This window comes from Phyllostomus discolor, chromosome 12, assembly GCF_004126475.2.
Source record: "Phyllostomus discolor isolate MPI-MPIP mPhyDis1 chromosome 12, mPhyDis1.pri.v3, whole genome shotgun sequence".
NCBI classification, from domain to species: domain Eukaryota; kingdom Metazoa; phylum Chordata; class Mammalia; order Chiroptera; family Phyllostomidae; genus Phyllostomus; species Phyllostomus discolor.
The window spans coordinates 75,599,666-75,622,169 of NC_040914.2; the positions used below are offsets into that span (position 1 = coordinate 75,599,666).

The 22,504-nt window shown below is 46.2% G+C and overlaps 1 protein-coding gene and 1 long non-coding RNA gene across 5 annotated transcripts in view; one reads left to right on the forward strand and one right to left on the reverse strand.

Moving 5' to 3' along the window:
* Positions 1 to 17,246, reverse strand: part of FBXO31 (F-box protein 31) — a 34,746-nt gene extending 17,500 nt beyond the window's left edge. The window contains exons 1-2 of one of the 4 annotated variants that reach the window (XM_028501996.2): positions 16,818 to 17,246; positions 3,302 to 3,373 (exon numbers count right to left, since the gene is read on the reverse strand). In XM_028501996.2, the coding sequence (XP_028357797.1) occupies positions 3,302 to 3,373; positions 16,818 to 17,166 (421 nt within the window). In that variant the 5' untranslated portion in view covers positions 17,167 to 17,246. Of the gene's footprint in view, positions 1 to 3,249; positions 3,374 to 16,817 lie in introns of those variants that run through there. The other 3 variants (XM_036012369.1, XM_028501995.2, XM_036012370.1) reach the window with 3 other exon arrangements.
* A 43-nt stretch (positions 17,247 to 17,289) lies between these two features.
* LOC118497581 lies at positions 17,290 to 18,543 on the forward strand. The gene is made up of 2 exons (XR_004900114.1): positions 17,290 to 17,943; positions 18,191 to 18,543. It is a non-coding gene; the product is annotated as an uncharacterized LOC118497581 (long non-coding RNA).
* Positions 18,544 to 22,504: the final 3,961 nt, after the last annotated feature.

The window sequence follows — 22,504 nt, forward strand, 5'->3', positions numbered from 1 at the left end:
GGACAACATCTGCCAGCTCCTAACTCAGACCCTTCACTTCCGAATGAAGGCCGGCTCCCTCACCTATGCCAGCTAAGGCTGACTTTCTTGTACTATCTAGTCCAGAAGCTAAGTAATTTTCTCCTGGATAAGGCCTTCAAAGCAAACTCAGGAAAACATGCACCTGCACCATGAAACCTGCTTTAGCTGGTGGCAAATGGAACTCTTGAGGGTACTAAACAAAGATAACATAAATTATTCTCTGAATTTCCCAACCATTTTCACAGAGTGAAGAATAACCAGTCAAAAGAAATCTCCAGATGTCCTCCTTGGTCTGCCGGCCTGCCCCCACACAGGTGTGTGTGTTCCCCTCGCCACAGCCCATGTCCCCAGTCTGTTGCCCACATCCGGGCTTACCCCTGGCCACACCATGCTTTTCTCCCTGACAGTCCTTCCACATTTATGGAGAAGAGACTGTTCCCTTGACATGACTGTGTCTATCCTGCAAGCTGGACCTGAGCCAAAACACAGGCTGTTTCTGCAAACCCCCTTAGAGATTGGCCAATCAAAAATGTTCATTCAGACATAAAGCAGCACCCTCCTTAGCCTCCTGCTGTGTACCGGTCCTGGCACAGGTGGTTGTCCTGACCGGGCCGAGCACATAGTCTCCCGTACCTGGTAGCATTCACGTACTGGTTCCTGGGGCTAGCACCCCTCTTCCCTGTGTAACTCTCTGGTGCCTGTCCACTGGGGAGAGGATCCACTTTATACTGCAGCTGCCCCAGACATGCCTCCTACCTGAGTTCCCCCCAGTAAACCCCGTTAATTACTAGACTGCAGTGGCTGGCCTGTCTCTTCAGTGTGTTACCAGCCCTGACTTACAGAGGTCAATGTTTCCATCTCGGGGCTTTTCCCTGGGTCTGCGTGTACAAACACCACCTGCCTGCTCACCTGTGCCCAGATGTCCCCTCTATAGGACAGCTGCCAGAGGGCCTGGCCAACCCCCCCACCCAGAGCTATGAGGGCCTCATTTACCACACGGGCTGTCCTCTGGGTGTTACAGCTGTAATGCCCAGGAATAAGGTGCATGTGAGCACCTGCCTCCCTCCAGGTGAGTGCTCACAACTCTTAAAGAGAGAACAGTCTTCATGCTGCGTTAAGAGAATGCTATCCAACAACCTCAGAAAACTCAAAAAGCAGTCATCAAAGATAAGAACTTGTCACATTAGATAGTCAAAAAAGCCAGCTGGCCATCCCCAAGGGCCATGAAACCTTTCTTGAGTGCATGCACACAGAGACCGTGGCAGCGAGAGTTTGGTTCTGACTCTGACCCCAACGCCCACAGCAAGGCTGCATGGCCCCCATGAGGGTGAAGACACTGAGCTCTGGGCCAGCGACAGAGGGACGGAGGGTACCGCCCAGACCGTGTGAGCTCCCATGGGATAAAGGGGGGAGGGGACCGGGGGAGCACCCACCCACCTGCCTCTGAAACTCTGGGCTTGGCGGGAACCATGGAGGCATTGTTCTCACCAGTGAGATGAGAGGGCAGGGAGGGTACATTTCCAGGACACATGACCACTAGATCTCCGGACTCACTTCATCAGAGAGACGCATGTCTTCCTGGGTCGGTGGGATGGGAAGCAGAGGCAAGAGAAGAAATGAAAGTCTGGACACGCAGGGGAAGGAGCAGCGGGAGGTCCTGAGCAGGGCAGCCTTGCAGTGGAGCCCAGGGCTAGGACAGCAGTGCAGGAGGCAGATGAGGACTGTGCCTGAGGGCAAGGTGAAGCCCCAGGCACACAGGAGGGGGAGGGGTGCGAGCATTTGGCAGAACTGGGGCAGAAATGAGGCAGGGCACAGGGGCCCCCACAACAGCCTCTCCAAGGCTCCCTGAGGCAGGAGGAAGGGGCAACAGCTCGGAGGGCACACAGCTGAGCCACCAGGAATCACGATGGAAGAGGAAGGCCCATGAAGAACTTGGAGACCTTTGACAGGAAATGCCCCAAGGGTGAGCAAATTCTGACCCAGAAACACTAGCCAGTCCAGCAACCCAACTGGCCATGGGGTCCTCGTGTGCAGAGTCTCCTGATGGGATGAGGAAACCAGGAGAAGATGAGCGTGGCCCAGGGACTGAACACTGCCTCCCTCCCACCCCCACGCAGATCGGCCACTCTGCAGAAATGCTGCCCTCTGCCTGTGCTGGTGGCGCAGCCACGTGAGGAGGGCCCCTCAGAAGGGGACTCTGACAGGAGCAGACCCACGGAAAGACAGAATGCAGGGAGGGACACCCACCAGCCCCCGGACCTGGAAGAACGCTCGCAGCGCTTCAGCCCACAGACCTCGGCCTGGCCCATGGCGAAGCCCCCTGCCCACCCCCTGCCCCCTCGCCCACCACACAGGTTTCTGTGGAGAAGCGCGGCCCTCAGATCTTGGGTGAGGTACATGGTAGGAAAACGTCCCCTGGTCTGCTTTCAGTGCAGAACTGGGTAGCAAGTGCTAAAGAATGCACAAACCAAAGTCTCCTCAGATGGGTTTAAGAGGAACAGGTAAGGTCCTTCTCAGAGAGGTCAGCAAGTCAACTTTAGACCAAAGAGAATGGGGTCACCGTGTCTTTCTTACTCTGTTCTGATCCCCAGTCCTGGGTGCTAATAGTCCCTGCCACACCCCACCGGGCTGCTCCTGGGGGACCTGGGTGTCACCCAGAGCCTTCACGGCCCCCTGCACAGGGCACTGAGAAAGGCCAGCTGGGAAGGCAGGCAGGGCCGGGGAAACTTGGAGCACTCAGGGAGTGCTGCTGGCAGCGCGCACAGTAACACAGCAAGGTTCAGAAATGGGGGCGGGCAGGAGGGGTGCACACATCTAGAGGACCTGAAGGAAACACTGAACACAGGGCTGGTGTCCAGGTCCCGGCTGCGGGGAGGAGCGGGCCCACAGGCAGCCAGGAGGTTCGAGGCTTCACATCCCACTTCCTATCAGCCGTCCCCTCATCTGACCAGGCTGTGGGCCCAAAATCCCCAGGAAGGGACCCTGGAAGCACCCCAGAGTCTGTTCCCAGGGCAGACGTGTTTCTCAGCTCTGAGGGTCCCGACCCCTGTGATGGGCTGACAGTCAGGGCACTGCCTCGCCCAGAGAGGGAGAGAGGAGAGCCCCCCACCCAGTGCCGGTACTATCACTGCTGTCTTTACAGTGTCAGTTTCAACATTAAAATTAAGGTGTCTGAGAATGAAACCGGGTTTGGGTCAAATTAATTTATGGTCCATCGTTGATACTCACGGTGTCTGCTCTTGGGACGAAGTTAATGATGGATGATATTAGGTTAACTTACACTTCGCATAGACGTCTCGACAAGAGACACCCGTGATCTCCAGCTTCCGCAAGTTCTCACAAACGCCGTACTCTGTAAGAAGAGACATTTGCTAGACATCACAGTGAACAGATCACAAAGCAACAGAAACAGACAGACTGATAGAAGGGGGAGAAGAAAAGGGAGGGAGGAGGAACGACTGGGGAAAGGAAAGAGGGAGGGAAGGAGGGAGGGAAGGAGGGAGGGAAAGAGGGAGGGAAGCTGGGTGCATGCCTAATCCTCGGTTAGTCTGATCAGACAATCTTCAAATCAGACAATCCCCAGCTTACTAATAAGGTGTGGCAGAAATTCGGTGGTCTGAAATGATGCTTGTTCTCATGAAAATGAGATTGTCACTGGTGTCAGGGTTTCACAAAGACTTGTGTAACCCTCAGTTTGGCTCACCACACTACTAATTCTATTAAACAAAAACACAGTTCCTATGATTGAAGACCTAGGCAAGACGCTGGAAGGAGGAGCGGGACACTCTCTGCCCCTTCGCACCAGCTACCTTAGAATAAAAGCTGGTAAGGAGAGATCCTTGACAACCTCCCCACCTCCTTGTCCCACCCCCGCACCCCCCCTTGGATGACAGCACATATTCTCCTACTGTGGGGAAGCTTTGCCAGCAGAGCCCCCTGTCCGCTGCAGATGGGAATAAGTGTATCAAGACATGATCTGCCTGGGGAGGAAAGGTGGCCAATCTCTCAAAGGAGAAGGACCAGTCACCTGTTCCTCAATAGGCTTTCATTGGGTTTATTTACATAGGAATACAGGGCATAAACATAAAGCTCATCAGTCATTGTCAGGCAGAAATGATTAAAAAATAGAACATTCAAAGAACTTGAGGGCTTATTCTGAGTCAGAGTCAATAGTTAAAGGGCCATACAACTTTGGGGAACAAACTCACTTCATGCTTGGACCCTTATTATTTAAATTGAAGGTATTAGCAAAGTAGGTTTCTTAAGATTTTATGCATTCTTTCTTAGGCCTGATTGTCCCAGGGAACCTGCCCTTTCTAGAACAGGGCTGCACCCACCTCCAGCATTGCTTCAGACTTAGGGCATTGTTTCAGGCTTAAGTCAGGCAAGGGAAGTAAGGCGGTCAAGAGATTAAGAGACCTCTTGGAGACAGAATGAGAACTCAGGCTATGTCAAAGCCAAGGGGTTAGGGTCCATCACCCCCTTTTTCTATAGTCCCCCAAGTCCTTCCCTGAGGGCCCTATCATGACCGTGCCTGTCTTAGGTTGTCCCTCCCTTGAGGAATCTTACTCGTCATTGGCTAACCAGTCATCTGCCCAGGGCCAGGCAGGGTGAGGTGGGTGAGGCAGGGTGGGAAGGGCAGAGGTGGTACCCCTACAAGGAAGATGAGCTTTGTCTCCTAAGTGGCTTATGGTCCCAAGGTCCTTTAGTCAGCCTTAGACAAGGGGATTACAGCTTCTGAAACCAGTCAGGGTGGTTCCCAGCATCCTAAGTCTTCCTCCCTGTCCCTTCTCGCACCCCACCATGGCCCCACCTTTCAAAATCACCCTCCCCCACTCTACCACACCAGCATTTCCCAACCAAAACCTCAGGTCCTTCTGTTCAGGTTTCAGCAAGGCATTGGAAGGAAAGAACTGTAATTGAACTAATCCACACTAATTCAGAACTGCCTGTTGACCAAAAGCTGATAATGACAATGCCTGCTTCATACCTACCTTTGTGCATGCTGGGCACCATGCCAAACTCCTGCCAGGCACCACTGCAGTCTATTCAACCAGCAGCCCACGAGAGAGGTGCTACAGTCATCTCCATTTTAACAATGGAAAAATAGGGGCAGAGAGGTGACTGTTCTGCAGAAAGAAGCATGGGCTTGTGATGGCGGACCCAGAATCAAAGCCTGGATGTGGAAACACCTCAGAGCAGCGAACACAGCCCTGGCACAGGTGTGTGCTCAGCAAGCATTTGATGATGAGAACAGGGGGCCCTGGGATTGCACAGTAATAACCACCAGGACTCTCCCTGTGCTCATACCAGGTGCAGGCATTCAAGTAGGGCTTCATAGAATGGCCTAGTAACAAAATCCTGGCAATTACCTCTAAGACCAGTACTGTGCCTGCATCACAGGGCGGGGACTGAGGCTTGAGGACACTGGTGACTCAGCAGTCATTTGGCCAGTAGCCATACAGCACTGTCCCTCATCTCATCACTTTCAATCATGCCTGAATCTCCCCAAAGTCTTGTCTTGTCTTCTTTTCCTTTCTTTCTTTCTTTCTTTCTTTCTTTCTTTCTTTCTTTCTTTCTTTCTTTCTTTCTTTCTTTCTTTCTTTCTTTCTTTCTTTCCTTTCCCTTCCCTCCTTCCTTCCCTCCCTCCCCCCCCCTTTCTCTTTCTCTCTCTTTCTTTCTTCTCAATCACACATTATTTTCCTTGAGGCAACCATTATACTTGTATATACAGCCTGGTCTTTTAAATAAAATGGATGATATTACCCCAAATGCTCCTATAACTGTTAGGATTTTGACAGTACATAAAGTACAGCTCAAGATGCACACAGGCTGGAGAAGCTATCTGCAGCGAGGTGGTTACTACTCTCTCTGCACACCCCTTTGATCAGGCTTGCCTGGGGGCCCTGCTTTCCCCTACTCCACTACTGATGAACACACAAAGTTTAAAGACCTAAAACCATGGCCTTGCTCATTATCAGGCAAAATACACATGCTTTATCCTCATGCCAAGAGGAACCCGGACTCTAGAGAATTAGAGAGATTACAAGCATTTGTGAAGTAACACAAATCATGAAATACACTGCCTGAGAATCTAGGGCAGGGATAAAATAATGCAGGCATGTAACAATGTAACATGAGTTAGCAGCAATCTGAGAGAGCACAGTTTATCAAAATCCTTACAGATCACCTTTGGTCGGTGGAACAAACAGGAACAACTGGTCTACCCCACTCTCCCTGAGAAGAGCTCTGCTCTATATTAAACTATCTTCATACTTTCCTATGGCTCTGTGATGCCAAGGGGCACCTCTAGAACACCACCAGTCACTGTCACTACCTGGTCCAGCTCCCCGTAAACACACTTTGTCCTTCTCTTGTACAAACGATACACTTCAAAATTGTCACCCACATAGTAATATTGGTGCTTCAGTTTGTTTTCTGTGTAGCTTTGAAAGGCCAGCTCCTTTTCTCGGTCCCAGAGGGCTACTAGTGCATGAGGCAGCCAAGGACCAGCCTCTTCCTGCCTTGCTGACAAAGCAGTTTGATTGTGGGGCAGGGGATGTGGGAGGGTGTCCTCCTTTGAACTGCACATTTTTTTAATGTGTTAGTGCTGCAGACCAATAGTTACATACAGGGCAGGAGCTGGAAATACATTGTGCTCTGGTTGCTGCTGGCACCTGAAGTCAAAAGCCAGGCCTTTTGTGAGGCATTGGGACTGTCTCGTGGGCATTCCTCTGTGCTCACACTGCAGAAGACTGGTGACTTGGTTTATGATCTCTCTCTTTCTCTCTTTTATTCTTCGCCAAGGGCATTTTTTCATTGCTTTTTAGAGAGAGGAAGGAAGGGAGGGAGGAAGGACAAGAGAAGGGGGGAGGGGGGGAGAGAGAGAGAGAGAGAGAGGGAGAGAGAGAGGGAGAGAGAGAGAGAAAGAGATACCAATTGGCTGCCTTCTTGTATGCACCTCGCCAGGGGACCAAATTCCCAACCTGGGTATGTGCCTAACCAGGAGTTGAACCCATGACCTTTTAGTGTACAGGATGATGCTCCAACCAACTGAGCTATACCAACTGGGGCTGATTTATGATTTCTACTTGAGTCCAACGAATACTCTAACATGATGGAAACTACCAGTGCCCCTCACTAATCACTTGGGCTTCTGAGTGACTCTAAGGTTTTTAGCCAGGATGACCAAATTATGAATTTCTGTATACTTTGTCAACAAATAGTATTGCTAATATCATACAGGAGACGAACTTGCACAATCAGATAAAGCATCCACAAAATACACCATTAACAATCAGGAGAAGAGCAAAGTTATTATGTAGTGCTAATGAATACAGCAATCCTTAGTAGACTTTCCTTAATGTTCCCAAAAGATCACAATAAATCCACCAAAGTGAAATAATGTCACTCTGACCCAAATGTTCCTGTAAGAAATGCTTGGTATTTTCCACATGATAGAAAAAAAAATTTTTTTAAAGAGTGGCTAAGAACAATTCCACATCATCTGGTTGTTCTATAAACCTTCCCATAAGTCATCAGGGGAAAATGCCCTGAAAATGGCCTTAAGGCCAGACGTTACCAGTACCACATCTCCTTGCTTCCAGAGAAACTAACAAGTGTTAACTCCATCCTGCGGCAGAGACCCTATCTGAAATGATTAAAAATTAGCACACAAACCATGCTGCACATTGCTGCTCTTTAAGTAAGGGATTTGGTGTTACAGTCTGTTGATTCAAAAAGTTTCCTTGTTAATCTAGTACACAATTTATGAAATTCTTTTTTGAAAGTGTCTGCATAAACAGATGGCAACAAAGTATCAAAAAGTTGGGAAGGTGGAGAAAAATGGGTGAACTGGACTTGAGTAAATTTATAAAATTAAATGCTCTTATTCTGGTGCATTTTTTCAAACAATAAAACATAGAATCACCATATGATCCAGCTATTATTCTACTTTCGATACATAATCAAAAGAATTGAAAGCAGGGACTCAAAGAGATATTTGTACAGCCATGTTCACAGAAGCATTACTCACAATAGCCAAAAGTGGAAGCAACCCAAGTGCCCACTGACAGATGAATGGATAAACAAAATATGATCCATCTGTAAAATGGAATATTATGCAGTCTTTAAAAGGAAGGAAATTCCAACATGTGCCACAATGTGGATGAACCTTGAGGACATCATGCTGAGTGAGATAAGCCAATCACAAAAGGACAAATGATGCTGCATGATTCTGTTTATATTGGGTCCCTAGAGAAATCAAATTCACAGAGACAGAAAGGAGAATCGTGGTTGCCGGGGACTGGCAAAGGAAAATGGGGAGTTAGTTTCCATGGGAATGGAGTTTCAGTCTGGGAAGACGGAAAGAGCTATATAGACGGATGGAGGGTGATGGCTGCCCAACAATGTGACATATTTAATGCCACTCAACTGTACACTTAAAAAATGATTAAAACAGTAAATTTTATTGTAGGTATATGTTACCATAACAAACAATAAATCGCCACTTGGAATACTCTAATCAGAATTTTTCAAAAAGCTATTTGAAAGCTGTTTTGCCAAGGGTTAAAAAACAGCCCAGTGGTTTCGCCTGAGTCAAGTCAACACTGAAGCTGCACCACACTGCCGGGGCTGCCAAGCTCTCATCGTGCATTTCCTGTCCGATGATGCCCGCTCTGTGTGATGGGCCCTACCAGAAGCCCTCTGTCCCCACAGCACATTTCTGAATATGCGCTGAATCCAGTCAGCCTCTATGGGTGGGCATGAATTAGAAGAATTTTCTCTCTCTTTTCTACTCTCTCACCCCCACAGGAGAGCCCAAGACACATCTGCTTCTTTGGGCTCCTTTCCTAAAAAAGAAGATGGAACAGTGGAGATGGTACTCGCGGCAGTGTGACAGATCTGCAGACACTCTGCACCGGAACAAAAAAGACAAAGGAGTTCATGTCATTACTCTGTGTGCACTGTCTCAGTATTGGGAGACTACCATTAGAGGGGACTTAACCTCCTTGTCGCAAAAACATGCCCCTCATGAGGGAACTTTGCCACACTGGAAAGGCACAGTACTAAGACACCAACTGAAACAGGCTGGTGGGCACCCAAAATAAGTCTGGAAAGGGAGGTTCTCTTGTGTTCCTAGAAGGAATACCAGAGATGGGAGTCCACAGGCAACACAGAAGCACTGAAGAGTCTTAGTGGAAAAGCAGCAGGGACAGGGCCTACACAGTGGACTGTTAACCTGTGGGTGGAGCCAGCAGAGATGCACCTGGAAATGTGGGTATTGGGTGTGGGGGTCCAGTGAGGAGGCCACCAGGTTAAGGCAGAGGAAAGGAGGGTACAACCCAGATGTGGCGTCTGGCAAGCAGGACGGAGCTGGGGAGAAGGGGTGGAGTGCGGACTGGAGGAACACTGCTGGCTTGTTTCCTATCTGCTGTAAATTCACAGTTTTCTAAATAAAACCTTTTAAAAAGTGTATTGGTGAGAAAAGCTGCATTCCTGTTTGTACTAAGTTAGGGGATAACTATAACCCTTAATAAAATATAGTTAAAAGTTTTACTTCCGAGGCTACTAAGAAGTCAAAGGTGGGGGGCAGAAGCGGGAGGGAGGGAGCAGTAGGGCACCGAGGCGTCCTGACACAGCTGCTCCAGGCGATACCCAAGAACACTCCTCAACAGAGCCCTGATTTCAACCCCCATGTGTTCTCCAGCAGCTGCTTTACTCGGCTATTACTGTAAGTGCATGTAATGCCCTTTAAAAAAATAATAATGTAGCGGATCTAGAAAAATGCTCTGCAAACAGCTCATCTTAGGATGCGAAAGAATGTAAAAACCAAAACCTGGACATGGGTGTCTCCTATTAAACACCTTGAAACATTTGGGATGCTGAACAAATAGTTCCCGAGGATAGCTGAAACCACCTACATTATCAATATGACTTATTCCTGACAAGCTCCACCCCTGCAAAGATAAACAGTCTCAGTGCCAATAGGAACCTTGAGAAACTTCACTCTTCCAGCTAGATGACTCTGATCCTCACCCGGCTCCCATGACAGGCACCCGCCTAGCCACAGGAGACCTAGTCAGGCTAAGGCCCATCTGTCATCCCAGACACCCGTTCTTCCTGAGCACACGCACACCTGCTCTCTCTCAGTACCCGTTTTGAGACCAGATGTGCCCCTGAGTCTGACTGCAATCTCACGCTGGCCCTTTTCTAATATTCCAGACACGTCCCTGTTCCCCTAATACTAGACAAGCAGGCCTGGCGATTCCGGGCTTACTCTCCATTGCCACTGGGTGGACAGTGATGGCATCACTGCAAAGGATGCTGACTCATGAGTTTGGAACCCAGGCCATCTCCTGAAAGGGCCTGGTTTTGGGGAGGACACTTGTTCCTCTCCAAAGGCCCGAAGACACCTTTGTATTTATTTGCATGCCCTTTACAGCCAGAGAGACAAACTCAGATCCTCCAATGCATTACGTAACCACTTTATAAACAACAGTAAAAAATGGCAGTGCCTGCACCTCTAACAACCAATCAATTCTTTTTGGCAAGTCACCAGTGCCTGACCAATTAAACAAGGCCAAGGGAAAATCTTCACGCAATGCTTTCTGGGTACCAAATTCACTTCCCAGCTCTCTTTTTTAAAGTTAAATAACAGGACGTTTTAAGGAACACCATTTTTCTTTATCCTTTTTTACTTTGCTAACTGAAAGGACTAGGTTTCTCTATGAAGCAGCATATGAGACTCAACTTGCAAATATGAGAGAGGACTATTGTCCTTTCAGTGAGCAAAGCAGAAGAATAAAGGTTTTCCCTACAGTTTCGGATCCTGCTGTATGTCCAGGAGGTGGACTGGCTTCCTCTTCTCGTGGTTGAGACACCTGTTTCTATGACCTGGACAGTTTGTCTATCCAACTGCCAACCTGCCCTCCCTACCACCAAAGCTGGTGGGCTCTAGAAGCATCCACACAACAGGAATCAAAAAATATTCCTCAAGCCAACCTTAAAACCAAAACATGGTAGTGGCCAACAACTTGCCCATTTCCCCTCTTCCCATGATGGCTCTTCCAATTTCAGCCATATTTAACAAAAGCCACATGACTCAAATTTTGCATCAGTACATCAAACAGAATGGGAGTAGCATTTCTTCTGCATGCACAAAACAGAATTATTGGTTTTTAATTTCCCATTTCTGTCATAAAGATCACACATTATGGGAAAAAGATATTTCTGAGTATGATGGAAAGTAAATCCATTTTAGACTTACAACTGATCAAACTATTATACAAATATTATTCCATGTGTCATTAAAAATACCATTAAAAAACCACTTACCATCAAAGAAAGAAAAGGGAAAATTACATATTATTAATTAAAAACCTGATGCTGGAAGCAAGCACCGAGCTGAAAAATATGAAATTTTTGTGACTCAGTATTTAGAGTTCAGTGTGGAACAGAAAAATATGTGTATAAGTATTTCCTTTGTTTTTAATTTATCTTCTGTTATTACTTAAATATTCTGATTTAGAACTATGGCCTGGATTTTGTAAACTCATTAGCCTTTAGGTAGCCTTCATAAAATATTACATAAATGAACAATGTTAAAATTGGCAAGCATCTCAAAATTTACCAACTAAATGGTGAAGTATTAAATGAAAAAGCCCCGTCAGGGTCAAAGGCAAAATAACACACTTGGCTCCCACCACGGGTACTCTGAGAAATGACGACTTATTTATAGCTCCACATGCAAGTAACTGCAGGAGGCCTGGAGCCAAAGGAATGATGCATCAAAAAGTGTTTACCCTCCATCTCTCTGCCCTGCCTGCACGACTAGGTTTGGTTCGGTTTCCTGTAAGAGAGGGAAAAACATCACCTATTTGTCATACACTTGCCCCAAATCAGGAGAACAGATTCAGCTTTCCAGTAGCAACCCTTTTACCTGCCCAGAGAAATACCACTAGAAAATACTACATGCAGGGGGCTAGAAAGGCCCCATAAAAGGTTCTATAGAAGTAACTGATTTACTATGGCTAACTTATTATTGCTAGAACACTGGAAATGTGAACTTCTCCCCAAACATTATAACTCACTTTAAGTTTCTGGTGTCTCTCTCTCCCCACTGCCCTCAAATCATCCTATCATTTTAGGAAGAGCTATTGAACATACATGCTTTGTCGACACCCTGAAAAGTAATCACAGCCCAAATTCTTTGAAGCGGTTACAGAGGTGCATGGTGTCCTCTTTCCCACTCCCATTTTTTTGTGGTTTGTTTCCTGTTCTGGAAAATCCAGTTATATAAATGCAGAAAGCAAACATGTGAACACTGAGTAGTAAACACTCAAACTCATTACTTAGTCTCAATCACCCTTTCAAGACACTACAAACTGGAGCCACCACTATACCCCTGCCAAGGCCAGAACCCAAGGCTGTTCCAGAAAATCTGATGAGGTAGGACCATCCACCTCCTCAACCAGCCTGACATCTTGTCTCCTCTTCACCAAGGCTGGTAGAGCTTTGGTTTTGTACCCACAGGGGCTTGACTCTTGCCTCATTAACACCCAATGTAACCAAATGTCTAGTTCAGGAAAGATGGAGTTTTGAGGCTCAGAAAAATAAGACCACATTTGTCTTGTATACAACTATTCTTATATATAAATCCAAACACAATTATACTAACTCTATGAGCCATCTATGAAAACCACATGGGATTATCCAATTATTGACTAGATAAACTGGGACTTAAAGCTATTAGAATGAAACAGTGCAAGTGAAATCTAGCTGTCGACCATCTTCATAACCTTGGAATGACAATTATTACTTAAACCCAAAGTTAAAATTTTGTTAAAATTCTGATTTATGTTGTACACAACAGTCACTATAAATGAAGTTAAAAAGCAAATGACTATAGACTACAAGAAAATGTTTTGCAATATATTAAACAGAAATCTATCCAGATTAAATTAATAAAAGCCATAAATTGATATGAAAAACAACAGAAAAAGAGGGCAAAGATTAAGGATAAGCAAACAAAAGAAATCCAAATGGCCAGCAATTACATTTTTGAAATGTGCATCCTCACTAGTCATCAGGCATATACAAATTAAAATGAGATGTTGCTTCTCCCTCAGATTGGCACACATTTTTTTATATTCCTCACCTGAGGACATGTGTTTTGATTTTAGAGAGAGAAAGAGGGAGGGGGAGTCGGGGGAACAAATCCACAACCCCACAACCTAGATATGTTCTCTGACCAGGAATTCAACCCACAACCTTTTGGTGCATGGGAGGATGTGCCAACCCACTGAGCCACCGGGCTAGTGCTGGCACACACTTTTAAAGCTGTATCCTTCACATTAGAGAGAATCTAGCACATAATGGATTAAATGAGATAACCTGGACCACAGAAGGCAGCTACTTTGTAATGATGCATATTGGGCATTTGTATCTCACATTTTGTGACCTGCCTATTCATGCTCCAGTGACAGGTATGTAAAGGGGTAAAATCACTCTAGGAAATGACTGGATAGTATCTAGTAAAAACTGCAAATTTCAAAGCCCACTGCCCAGCCACACTGCTTCTGGATATAGTACTTAGAGAAATTTCCAAACTTATCTAAATCCAAGGAAACACATAGGAGATTGTTCACTGTCACACTGGGTATAATAAAAAAAAAATTATAATAGGGAAGGAATGAAAGTGTAGCCTCTTCAAATTATGAACCGGCACATAGCATTTAAAAAGATTTAACCAGACTTAAATGAGTTAACATGAAGAGAACTTAAGTAAACACAAGTTGACAGGGGAAAAAAGCAGGTGCACAATACTTACAGCATGATATAGTGCTACAATCTAAACCACCACAAAGCAATATAATGTTGGGGATGTATACAGGTGTATGCATATACAAGTAAACTAAACCCACAGCAATAGCTGCTTCTTAGAATGGGAAGGAGAGGGGTGCCCACAAGGGACTTCAGTCTCAGCTGAGATGTCTTCTTAAAAAAAGGTAGAGGAGTCAAAAGTAAATATGACAAAAGACTTTTTTGGGGGGGGTGGGTAGGAATACACTTATTTTATCATTTTTATCTTTCATTTCTTAAATTCCACAAAATGAAAATTCCCCTGCCATGTCAGACTACCGGGATGAACAAGATGGCTGGATTCCACCATCATGTCTGTTGTCCTAGGAAAGCTGAGCTGAAAAATGCAGCAGCGAGCAAGGAAGGACTCAAGGGTCCTTTCACGTCTGCTCCACTTCCTTCTATATCTTCATGAGGACTTTTTATATTTCCACTAACAATGCTAGGAATTTACCTTGAATTACAACTCCAGTTAATTTACCCTGTGACATGCCTTTGAGTTTCCTAGTTACACAAAAGTCTTCTGTTACCTTCGTTCCTGGAGCTGAACTACACAAACGCATACATTACAGTTCCCACGAGACCACAGCACAGGTTTGCTTGACTGATAGAGAAACTCCTCAGAGCACAGTGGAACATCTGTGATGAATTTTTTTTTTAAGATTTTATTTGTTTTTACAGAGAGGAAAAGGAAAGGAGAAAGAAAGGGAGAGAAACAGCAATGCACGAAAGGCAACATCGATCAGTCTCCCCTAGCACGCCTTCCAACTGGGGACCTGGCCCACAACCCACGTATGTGCCCTGACCAGGAATCAGGCCGGCACTCAATCCACTGAGCACACCAGCCAGGGCTGAATCTGGGTCTTACAGGTGTACAAAATACAAAACAAAGCAAATGGAAATCACAGATAAAGAGAAAATGGAACTTTTTTTGCCTCTATTTCAAAATGTCAAAGGAAATTTACTTACCACATATATGACAAAAGGTTAATATTGCTAATATTCATAGAGTTCTAACAAATTTGTAAGACAACAGACTCCCTGCCCTGGCCAGTGTGGCTGGAGTGTAATCCCATGAATCAAAAGGTCACAGGTTCAATTCTCAGTCAGGACACATACCCAGGTTGCAGGTTTGATATCCAGTTACGGCACATACAAGAAGGCAACCAATGTTTCTTTCTCACATTGATGTCTCTCTCTCTCTCTCTCTCTCTCTCAAAAGCAATAGAAAAAAAAGTCCTTGTTTAAGGATAAAAAAAAGAAAGCAGTAACAGATTCCCTAAGAGGACAAGAGAGAAAACAGAACAAAATAAAACAAAAAAATAACAACCCACAAATAAGAATTTCACAGGAGGTGAAATAAAAATGGCCAAAAGCCATGATAACACCTACCAGAGAGTGAGGGCTTCACATGCATCATCTCACTGAATCCTATGGGATAGCACTTCCCACTACCACTTGGGCAGGTGAAGCAGCCTATCCAGGATCCCTCAGTGGATACACAGCCCACCCCTATGACTCTAACTCCGGAGTGTTGGCCATTGAGGTTTACAGAAGAGAGATGACGAGCTGATCCCCTTGTTAGGGGGGATTTGAGAAAAGAGGCCTCCTCATGCAGCCTCCCTGGCGGTGTGAATTCCAACAACTGGGCAATGGGTACCTAAGGTATTACTAATGTGCACATCCTACTACCCACAACCCCGCTTTGGGAAATGTGCACTAGGAAAATAATCTCAGAAGTCCTAGAGGATACATGTAAGTCCCATGAATTCTCATGAAATGCACAAAGGCAGTCTTGATAGCACTGTTTATGACAAGAAAAAATTGCAAATTTAAAAACCTACCAGTAAGGGAAGTAGTCTGTGGCCTATGTATGCAGGGGAATAATATTACAAAGCTTTTTTATACTAAACTGTCTCTAAGTAAAAACATGTACATGACTTTATATTTGTATATGGAAAGATCTTTCCAAAAATTTAAGTTTATCTTTGATTGTAGGGGCTCTGATGATTCTTACTTTTTAAAAAATAAGTTTATTTGAGCTAACTTGATGACATATGCCAAGGAAACAAGACTTCAAATGCTCCCTGATGATTCTTACTCTCATCCTCTTGCCGTTCTGCGCTGTTTTTTCTTGCCTATCCTATTTACCAATACATGAGAGCTTACTGAATATCAAAGATCTGTTAACGTTTAAACGCAGAGAGCCTTGTACTCTGGATTAAGGAAACCTTTCCTCCTAGGATTTGTTACAAAACTAACTACCCAGTATCCTCACCACTGCCACCAGCACCCCTGACTGGGACAGCAACCCCTCCGGCACTGCCCGCTCCACTCACCTTGCGCAGACCCACTCCTTTCCTCAGGAGACCCTCCAAACACTCGGCCCCCTCTGCCTCCTACTACTCAAGCTCACCCTCATGCTCTCCTCAGCTTCCCCCCCACCCACAAACACACCCCCGCCCCCAAAGGGCTGGGGACACGGAGGGCGCCGGCGGACATCAGCGGACGTCAGCTTACTACCCGGGCCGTCCTAAACCTCCAGGGTCTCACACCTACAGGGACCACCCCTCAACCCCAGCCCCAGATCGCGTCACTTCCCTTGGCTCCGCTGCTTCCAGTCTTGGCAGCTGAGAGACCACTCCACCCTCTCTGAGCACCCCAATGCCCACCGGGAACTTTACTTCACCCACACCCCGTGCCCTGGATCTGCTGTAGGCTCCCTGCCCCCCCACCTCGCACAGCAGGGTCTGCCCCTTGGAACCCCCATCTCTGGCAAGTCCCCATCCAGGGCCCATGGGGACCTAAGACCCCGAGTCCCCTCCAGGCCGAATCCCTCACACAGCCGAAACCTTGCCCATGGGACCCCCGAATATCGCAGATATCTCTCGAACTCCCATTCCAGGCCCGTACCCCCAATACAACGCACTCACCCTCCCGACAGCGCCGTCTCCAGATGGTGTCAGTGTGCAGGATGTGACGGAACTTGGTGCAGACCTGAGCCAGGCTCGGGAGGTCTGTGCCTGGTAGCGAGGCGAATATCTCCACCAGCAGCTCCGGGGGCAGCTCGAGCAGGGAGCAGCGCGGGGGCGGCGAGGGGCTAGCGCTCCGGCTGCTCCCCCCACCGCACAGCACTACCATGCCAGCCTCGATGCGCTCCTCCTCCGGGTCTGTGTCCGGTTCGCTGTCTGCCGTCGCCGTCTCGGCTGGGCCCCGGCGCTGCTGGCGACGCCGGCATCCCCGCGAAGGGCCCACGCCGCAAAGACGAGCGCACACCGCCATGCCGGTCAGAGTAACAGCTGCTGTAGCCGCGCCTGCGCCGCGCAGCTGTGAGCCGCTCCACCCCACCCGGGCCAGAGCCCAGCCAGCCCCCCAGGGCCTAGTCACGCCCACTTAGAGCCTAGCTTCATTTACCACCCCCCACACACCCCTCCATCTTGTCTTGGCCCCGCCCCCTAGGAGGGACCCACAGAGGACCAGCCCCCGCAAGCCACGCCTGCCAGGGGGGCGACATGCGGGACCCTTTCCTAGCCGCTGGCGACTCCCTAGTGGCCCTGGCATCACCTCACCTGAGGTCTGAGGGCCTCCTGTCCGGCTCCCAGAACAAGCACAGGTAAAGAATGTCACCCACAAACGTGTGACAGCTATCCCTTCCCAATCGAAGATAGGCTGGTGGGTAGCAGGATGGTGCGCTGTCTGCTGCGGCATCTGAGGACCAAACTTGCTACCTCCAGAGTATGGGGCTGACGCGCTCCCCACTGCACAGACCAGGCTTGCGGAGGCCGCGCCTCACCTGGAGTGCCTTCAGATGTGTCTGCCGTCCCAAGGATGGCCCTAAGGACCATCCCCCATGGTCCCGAGGACCTCCCACCTCAACCTTCCCCTGAGGACAGCTGCAGGGACTGGCCCTCAGGATTCCCCAAATACACCTTCCTCCCCAGGAAACCCCACCCCCACCCCCTGGAAAGCTCCAGATGACCCCTAAGGAATGCTGCACACAGAAGGCATGATTAAGTGGCAGGAGGAACCAGTGCCAATTGTTAAAGCTCTACAAACTAGGTGAGCAAAATAGAACCCTGAATTGTGCCTGTCAGCTCTTTTATCTAACAACTAACATTCACTCATTACAGCGAAAGGGGAAATCATGCTAGCTAATGAATCCTGTGTCACCTCTCAGTGATCTTGTTATATCCCAGTTACCTTGTTCCCTGTGCTCCAGGGCAGGTGGGTTCTAGAGAATCTGTAAAGCCACCTGGGACAATGGCTTCACCTTAAATTGCTCATAACAAGGAACTGTTGTTATTAGTTGTTTCCAGAGAGAAGGGCTGGGGGTGTGGACCCAACTCCGTTCCGGTCAGACTTACTTCAATGACCCGAAGTGCTGCAGAAGTTGCCCAGAATCCAAAGCACAGGTGGCAAACACAAGGCGACCCTCTACCTTGTTTCTACCAGCGGCAGCGCTGAGCTCCTTGCCCCTAGTTAAGGAGTAGTTACATTATACAGTCCTAAAATTACATTTGGCCCTTTGAAGGCAACTGTGAGGCTGATGTGGCCCCCGGTGAAAATGAGTTTGACACCCCTGGTCTAAATGGAAGCTAAGAATCCACAGGCCACCCCAGTGTTTCTGGTCAGTGTGGGGTCTTGCTAATCTAGTAAAAACAAAAAAAATAGGAAGCTTGCCGGTTCCCCCAGGCCCAGTCTCCACAAAGTCCTGGCTATCCAGTACCACCTCCATAAAGAAATCTCGAGCAAAAAAAAGGGGAGCCTACTCTAGTCCATAGAATCCCATAAATGGGGAAGCACGTCTCCTGGTAAAACTAACAGTACCTTAGTTAAAATTTTGACCTTCTCAGGTCCACATAATTGAAAAACAACAGCAAACAGAGATGGCCTCCCTGCATCTAGGTTTTTCAGTCCCTCCTGTGCAGTTACCAGAACTCACTAAACAGCAAAAAACAAAAGCAGACTCATCCCATGTAAAAGTACTCAGTGGGCCCATGGACTCCTTACCACACCACACGGAGTAGCTCACTGTCTGGTCCTAACCTCCCAGCCTGGCCTCACCTCCTTCCCCACACGCATCTTTCAATGCGAGCCACCAGATTCCTTAGCCATAATTCACTATGCCTTCTCACCTCTCTGTCACGTTGCTCAAGCTGTCTCCTCTGCCAGGAAGTCCCATCTCCCCAGTCTGTGTCATTAAAACCAACCCTGTTCCCTCTTGTCCTCTAAGGCACCCCCCTTCTGGGAAGGCTAGTCCCTTTATTACAGCATCATCATATTTTATTGTAAACATTTGCTCCCTTTGGCACCAGCTTTATTAATGTATCCTTTGTAACATGATAGATAAACTAATGTTTCAGGTAATAAAGGAATGTTTACTAATTAAATGTTTGTAGAATGAAAACAAACTGGGTAAAAGATTAAGCAGGGAGAAAATATGAGCCAAACAGATGTAGAGAAGACTGGCGGGTTATCACCATCACCATCCAAGCTAAGAAGTATCTCAGCAATGTATCAACTAACATAATAAACATTTACAGAATGCCTGACTAGCCTAGGTGCTATGTTCTGTGTGGATCCATAGATTCTAAAGCATGATCCTTGCCACTGTTACACTTCAGTCAGTTTGTTGAAAAACATATCTATTCCTTACTAGCCCCTATTAATACAATAAAATTTTCTTCTAGAGGAGCTTAGAGTATATTAAAATGTACAAAATAATTTGCTCAAGTGCCCATCCTTAGTAGAACAGTTAAACTATTACATGTTGATAATTTGAAATATATAACTATACAGTTAAAAAGCATATCTACGTATTCCCTACGGCAGGAAGTCTGTGTACAGTAACTCCCAAAGATGCTGACGGATGGCGCTGGTGCAGACCACCAGAACAGAAGGAAGAAGACAACCGTCAGAGCCTGGGTGACCCATGTTGGCGTAAAGGAACCAGAAGGGAAAGATCTGCACATAGCAGAGAACTGTTACAGGTTGAACCCTGAAAGTTTTATTTGTCCTTGAACAATTTTATAATCCCTTCTATACAACTGTATCCTTTACAAAGAACACTAGGAGAGGGCATTCATACTAAAGTGAGAAAAAACTAGGTAGAAAAGATCGTTTGTTTTAACACTATGAGACTACAATAATCAACTCTTTATTAGTGAAAACTGATAACATCTAAGGAAATAAGCAGAATACAGGGGAGGGCATTTTCCAATTGGTGGTAAGCAATGTTAACTTGACTCACGCTGTTTCTCAGAATCCAGATGTGAAAAAATGCCATCTTATCATTGCTCAGCAGAAACAGTCAAGGTGACTGGAAAGAAGGGAACACATTCAAAGGCTAAACAAGAGGTTCATGGTTTAAAAGGAGAGTCTGAACAGTTACATCCCTTATATGGGCAAAAGCTGAAAAACAAACAGCAATCCTTTGAAGTGTGTTAGAATTAAGCAACAATAACAAAAAAACGTGTGGAAAGTCACCCAGTCCCATCAGCTGTTATTCGTTTATTTAAGAAATAATGTTAGGTTATGTGTGATTTATGGTGGCTTTCCTGCGAGCACTAGGTCGCTGTTTTCTGAAGTTTTACCCCAGAGGCAGAGCATCACCGGGGAAGAAGCACCGTCTCCCAAAACCTCCCAAGGAGCCACTGAAGACACTCCCACTGCACTGCACCTAAGGCGTGCCAACTTCAAAATCCTCCTGACTGAATCCATTCTGAGAATAGCTCCAGCACTCTTCTTGAGCAATACTTGTTTGTTTACTTGTTCTGAAGAGCAAAGAGATGACACAAGACTGACTGGACCACTGGCCAATAGTGGCCCAGACAACTTCCAGGGTGAAATCTGCCTTCCAATCAGAAAGAGGAGAGGTGGGTGGGGCCAGGCGGGCCAAAGGAGGTGACCTGCTTCTCAGTGTGACTTGCCCTCCATATTGAGTGTGGCAAAAATAACCCTTGTGTTCTAGACTGCAGGTTCATGTCTCGTGCCCCATTTTATAGATTCTTAGAAATAGCTAGATGGCACGATTTAAGCCATCTGACATCACTAATGCTAGGAGGTCATATTCATTTTTTTCTCAGTTAAATTATGTCCCCCACAATTATGGTGATTTAATGTTATGAAAAAAGGAATAGGGTGAGAGTTACTTAAAACTAACAATGCTTGGCTTTCTACAATGATAGTTCATTTGATAGTTTAAAAGTACCATGAAATTCCTGGAAAAACACTAAATAAATTTCAATGAAAGATGTGCTTTTGCTTTTTCCCTTTATATGTATTGTTTTAAGGGACAGTAGTATTTATGTTATTTATCTAAAAACCAATTATACTATGCTTATATTAGCTAGTATAAAATAATTCATGAATAATTCATTTACCACTCTATTAACTACAATCAAACTTATATTAAATTGCAATCTGGGGCACAAGAAATTTTCACCATATGCTTAAGCACACTTGTTTTCAAAAGTTACATGAAGTCGCTTTCTTTTTTACTGGTTTTAGAGAGAGAGGAAAGGGGAGAGACAGCGAAAGAGAAAAACATCAGTTTGTTGTCCCACTTATTTATGCATTCATCAGTTACTTCTATTATGTGCCCTGCCTGGAGATTGAACCCAAAACTTAGGTGTATCAGGATGTTACTCTAACCAACCTAGCTACCCAGCCAGGGCCTGAAATAACACACTTTAAATATAATTTGCTATTTATTTGAATATGCTAGTCTAAAGTGGAGATTATGTTTATGAGACACCCATACTGTACACATCAACTGTACTGGATAATTTTCTGAAAAGTATGTAGGGATCTGTGGTTTTAGATTGAAGTAGGAACTTAAAGTTAGGGGCTGAACTATAACAGCCACCGTAAATGTGGACTTCAGTGCTTGAAAATGACAAGGAGTAATCACATCCCATCACTAGCATAGGCCTTGAGGCTAATCCCCTGAGGCTCTGACAGTGAACCCAAGGCCTCTAGTAATTTGGTATGGCCGCCCAAGGGACCAGGAAAACAGGAAGCCCTCCTGCCCCTCTCCCCACCTCCATATGCCAGATAATGGATTTCCCCCCTTCTTGCATTTGAAACGGTTGTCCAGCAAGAGAACAACAAGTCCATTTCTTACAAAGTAGCACTAAGCCAAGAAAGCACTCACCAGCCAATACTTACTATCATAAAAAATCCTTTTTGACTTCAAACTGATCATTTTATGTTGGGCAGAAGGTAGGTACATAATAAGCACTTACTGGATCTCACAGATATTTTTTCCAGTCCTCACATAATAAACACAAAGCAACAAAGAGAGTACACTTGGGAGCTTAAAACCTTCCTTTGGAACTTTGGAAACCTGCTGAAATGTCGAAGTACTATCAGATTTTGAAAGCAAAGAACTGTGATAGAGGGACAAACACCTGGGAAATAAAGTGACACATGCACAGATGTACTGTTCTGTTGTGGGCAGTGGGAGAATAAAGAGCCACAACTAACATCATTGTTCTGGTGGGGGGAATAATTAATTACACAAGGATCTCCAACATGCTTGCTTGCTATGAGAGAAATTCCTTTGTATTAAAACCACTTTTGAGAAAAGCATCTTAGAAAGTTGCGTATGTTTGTATAA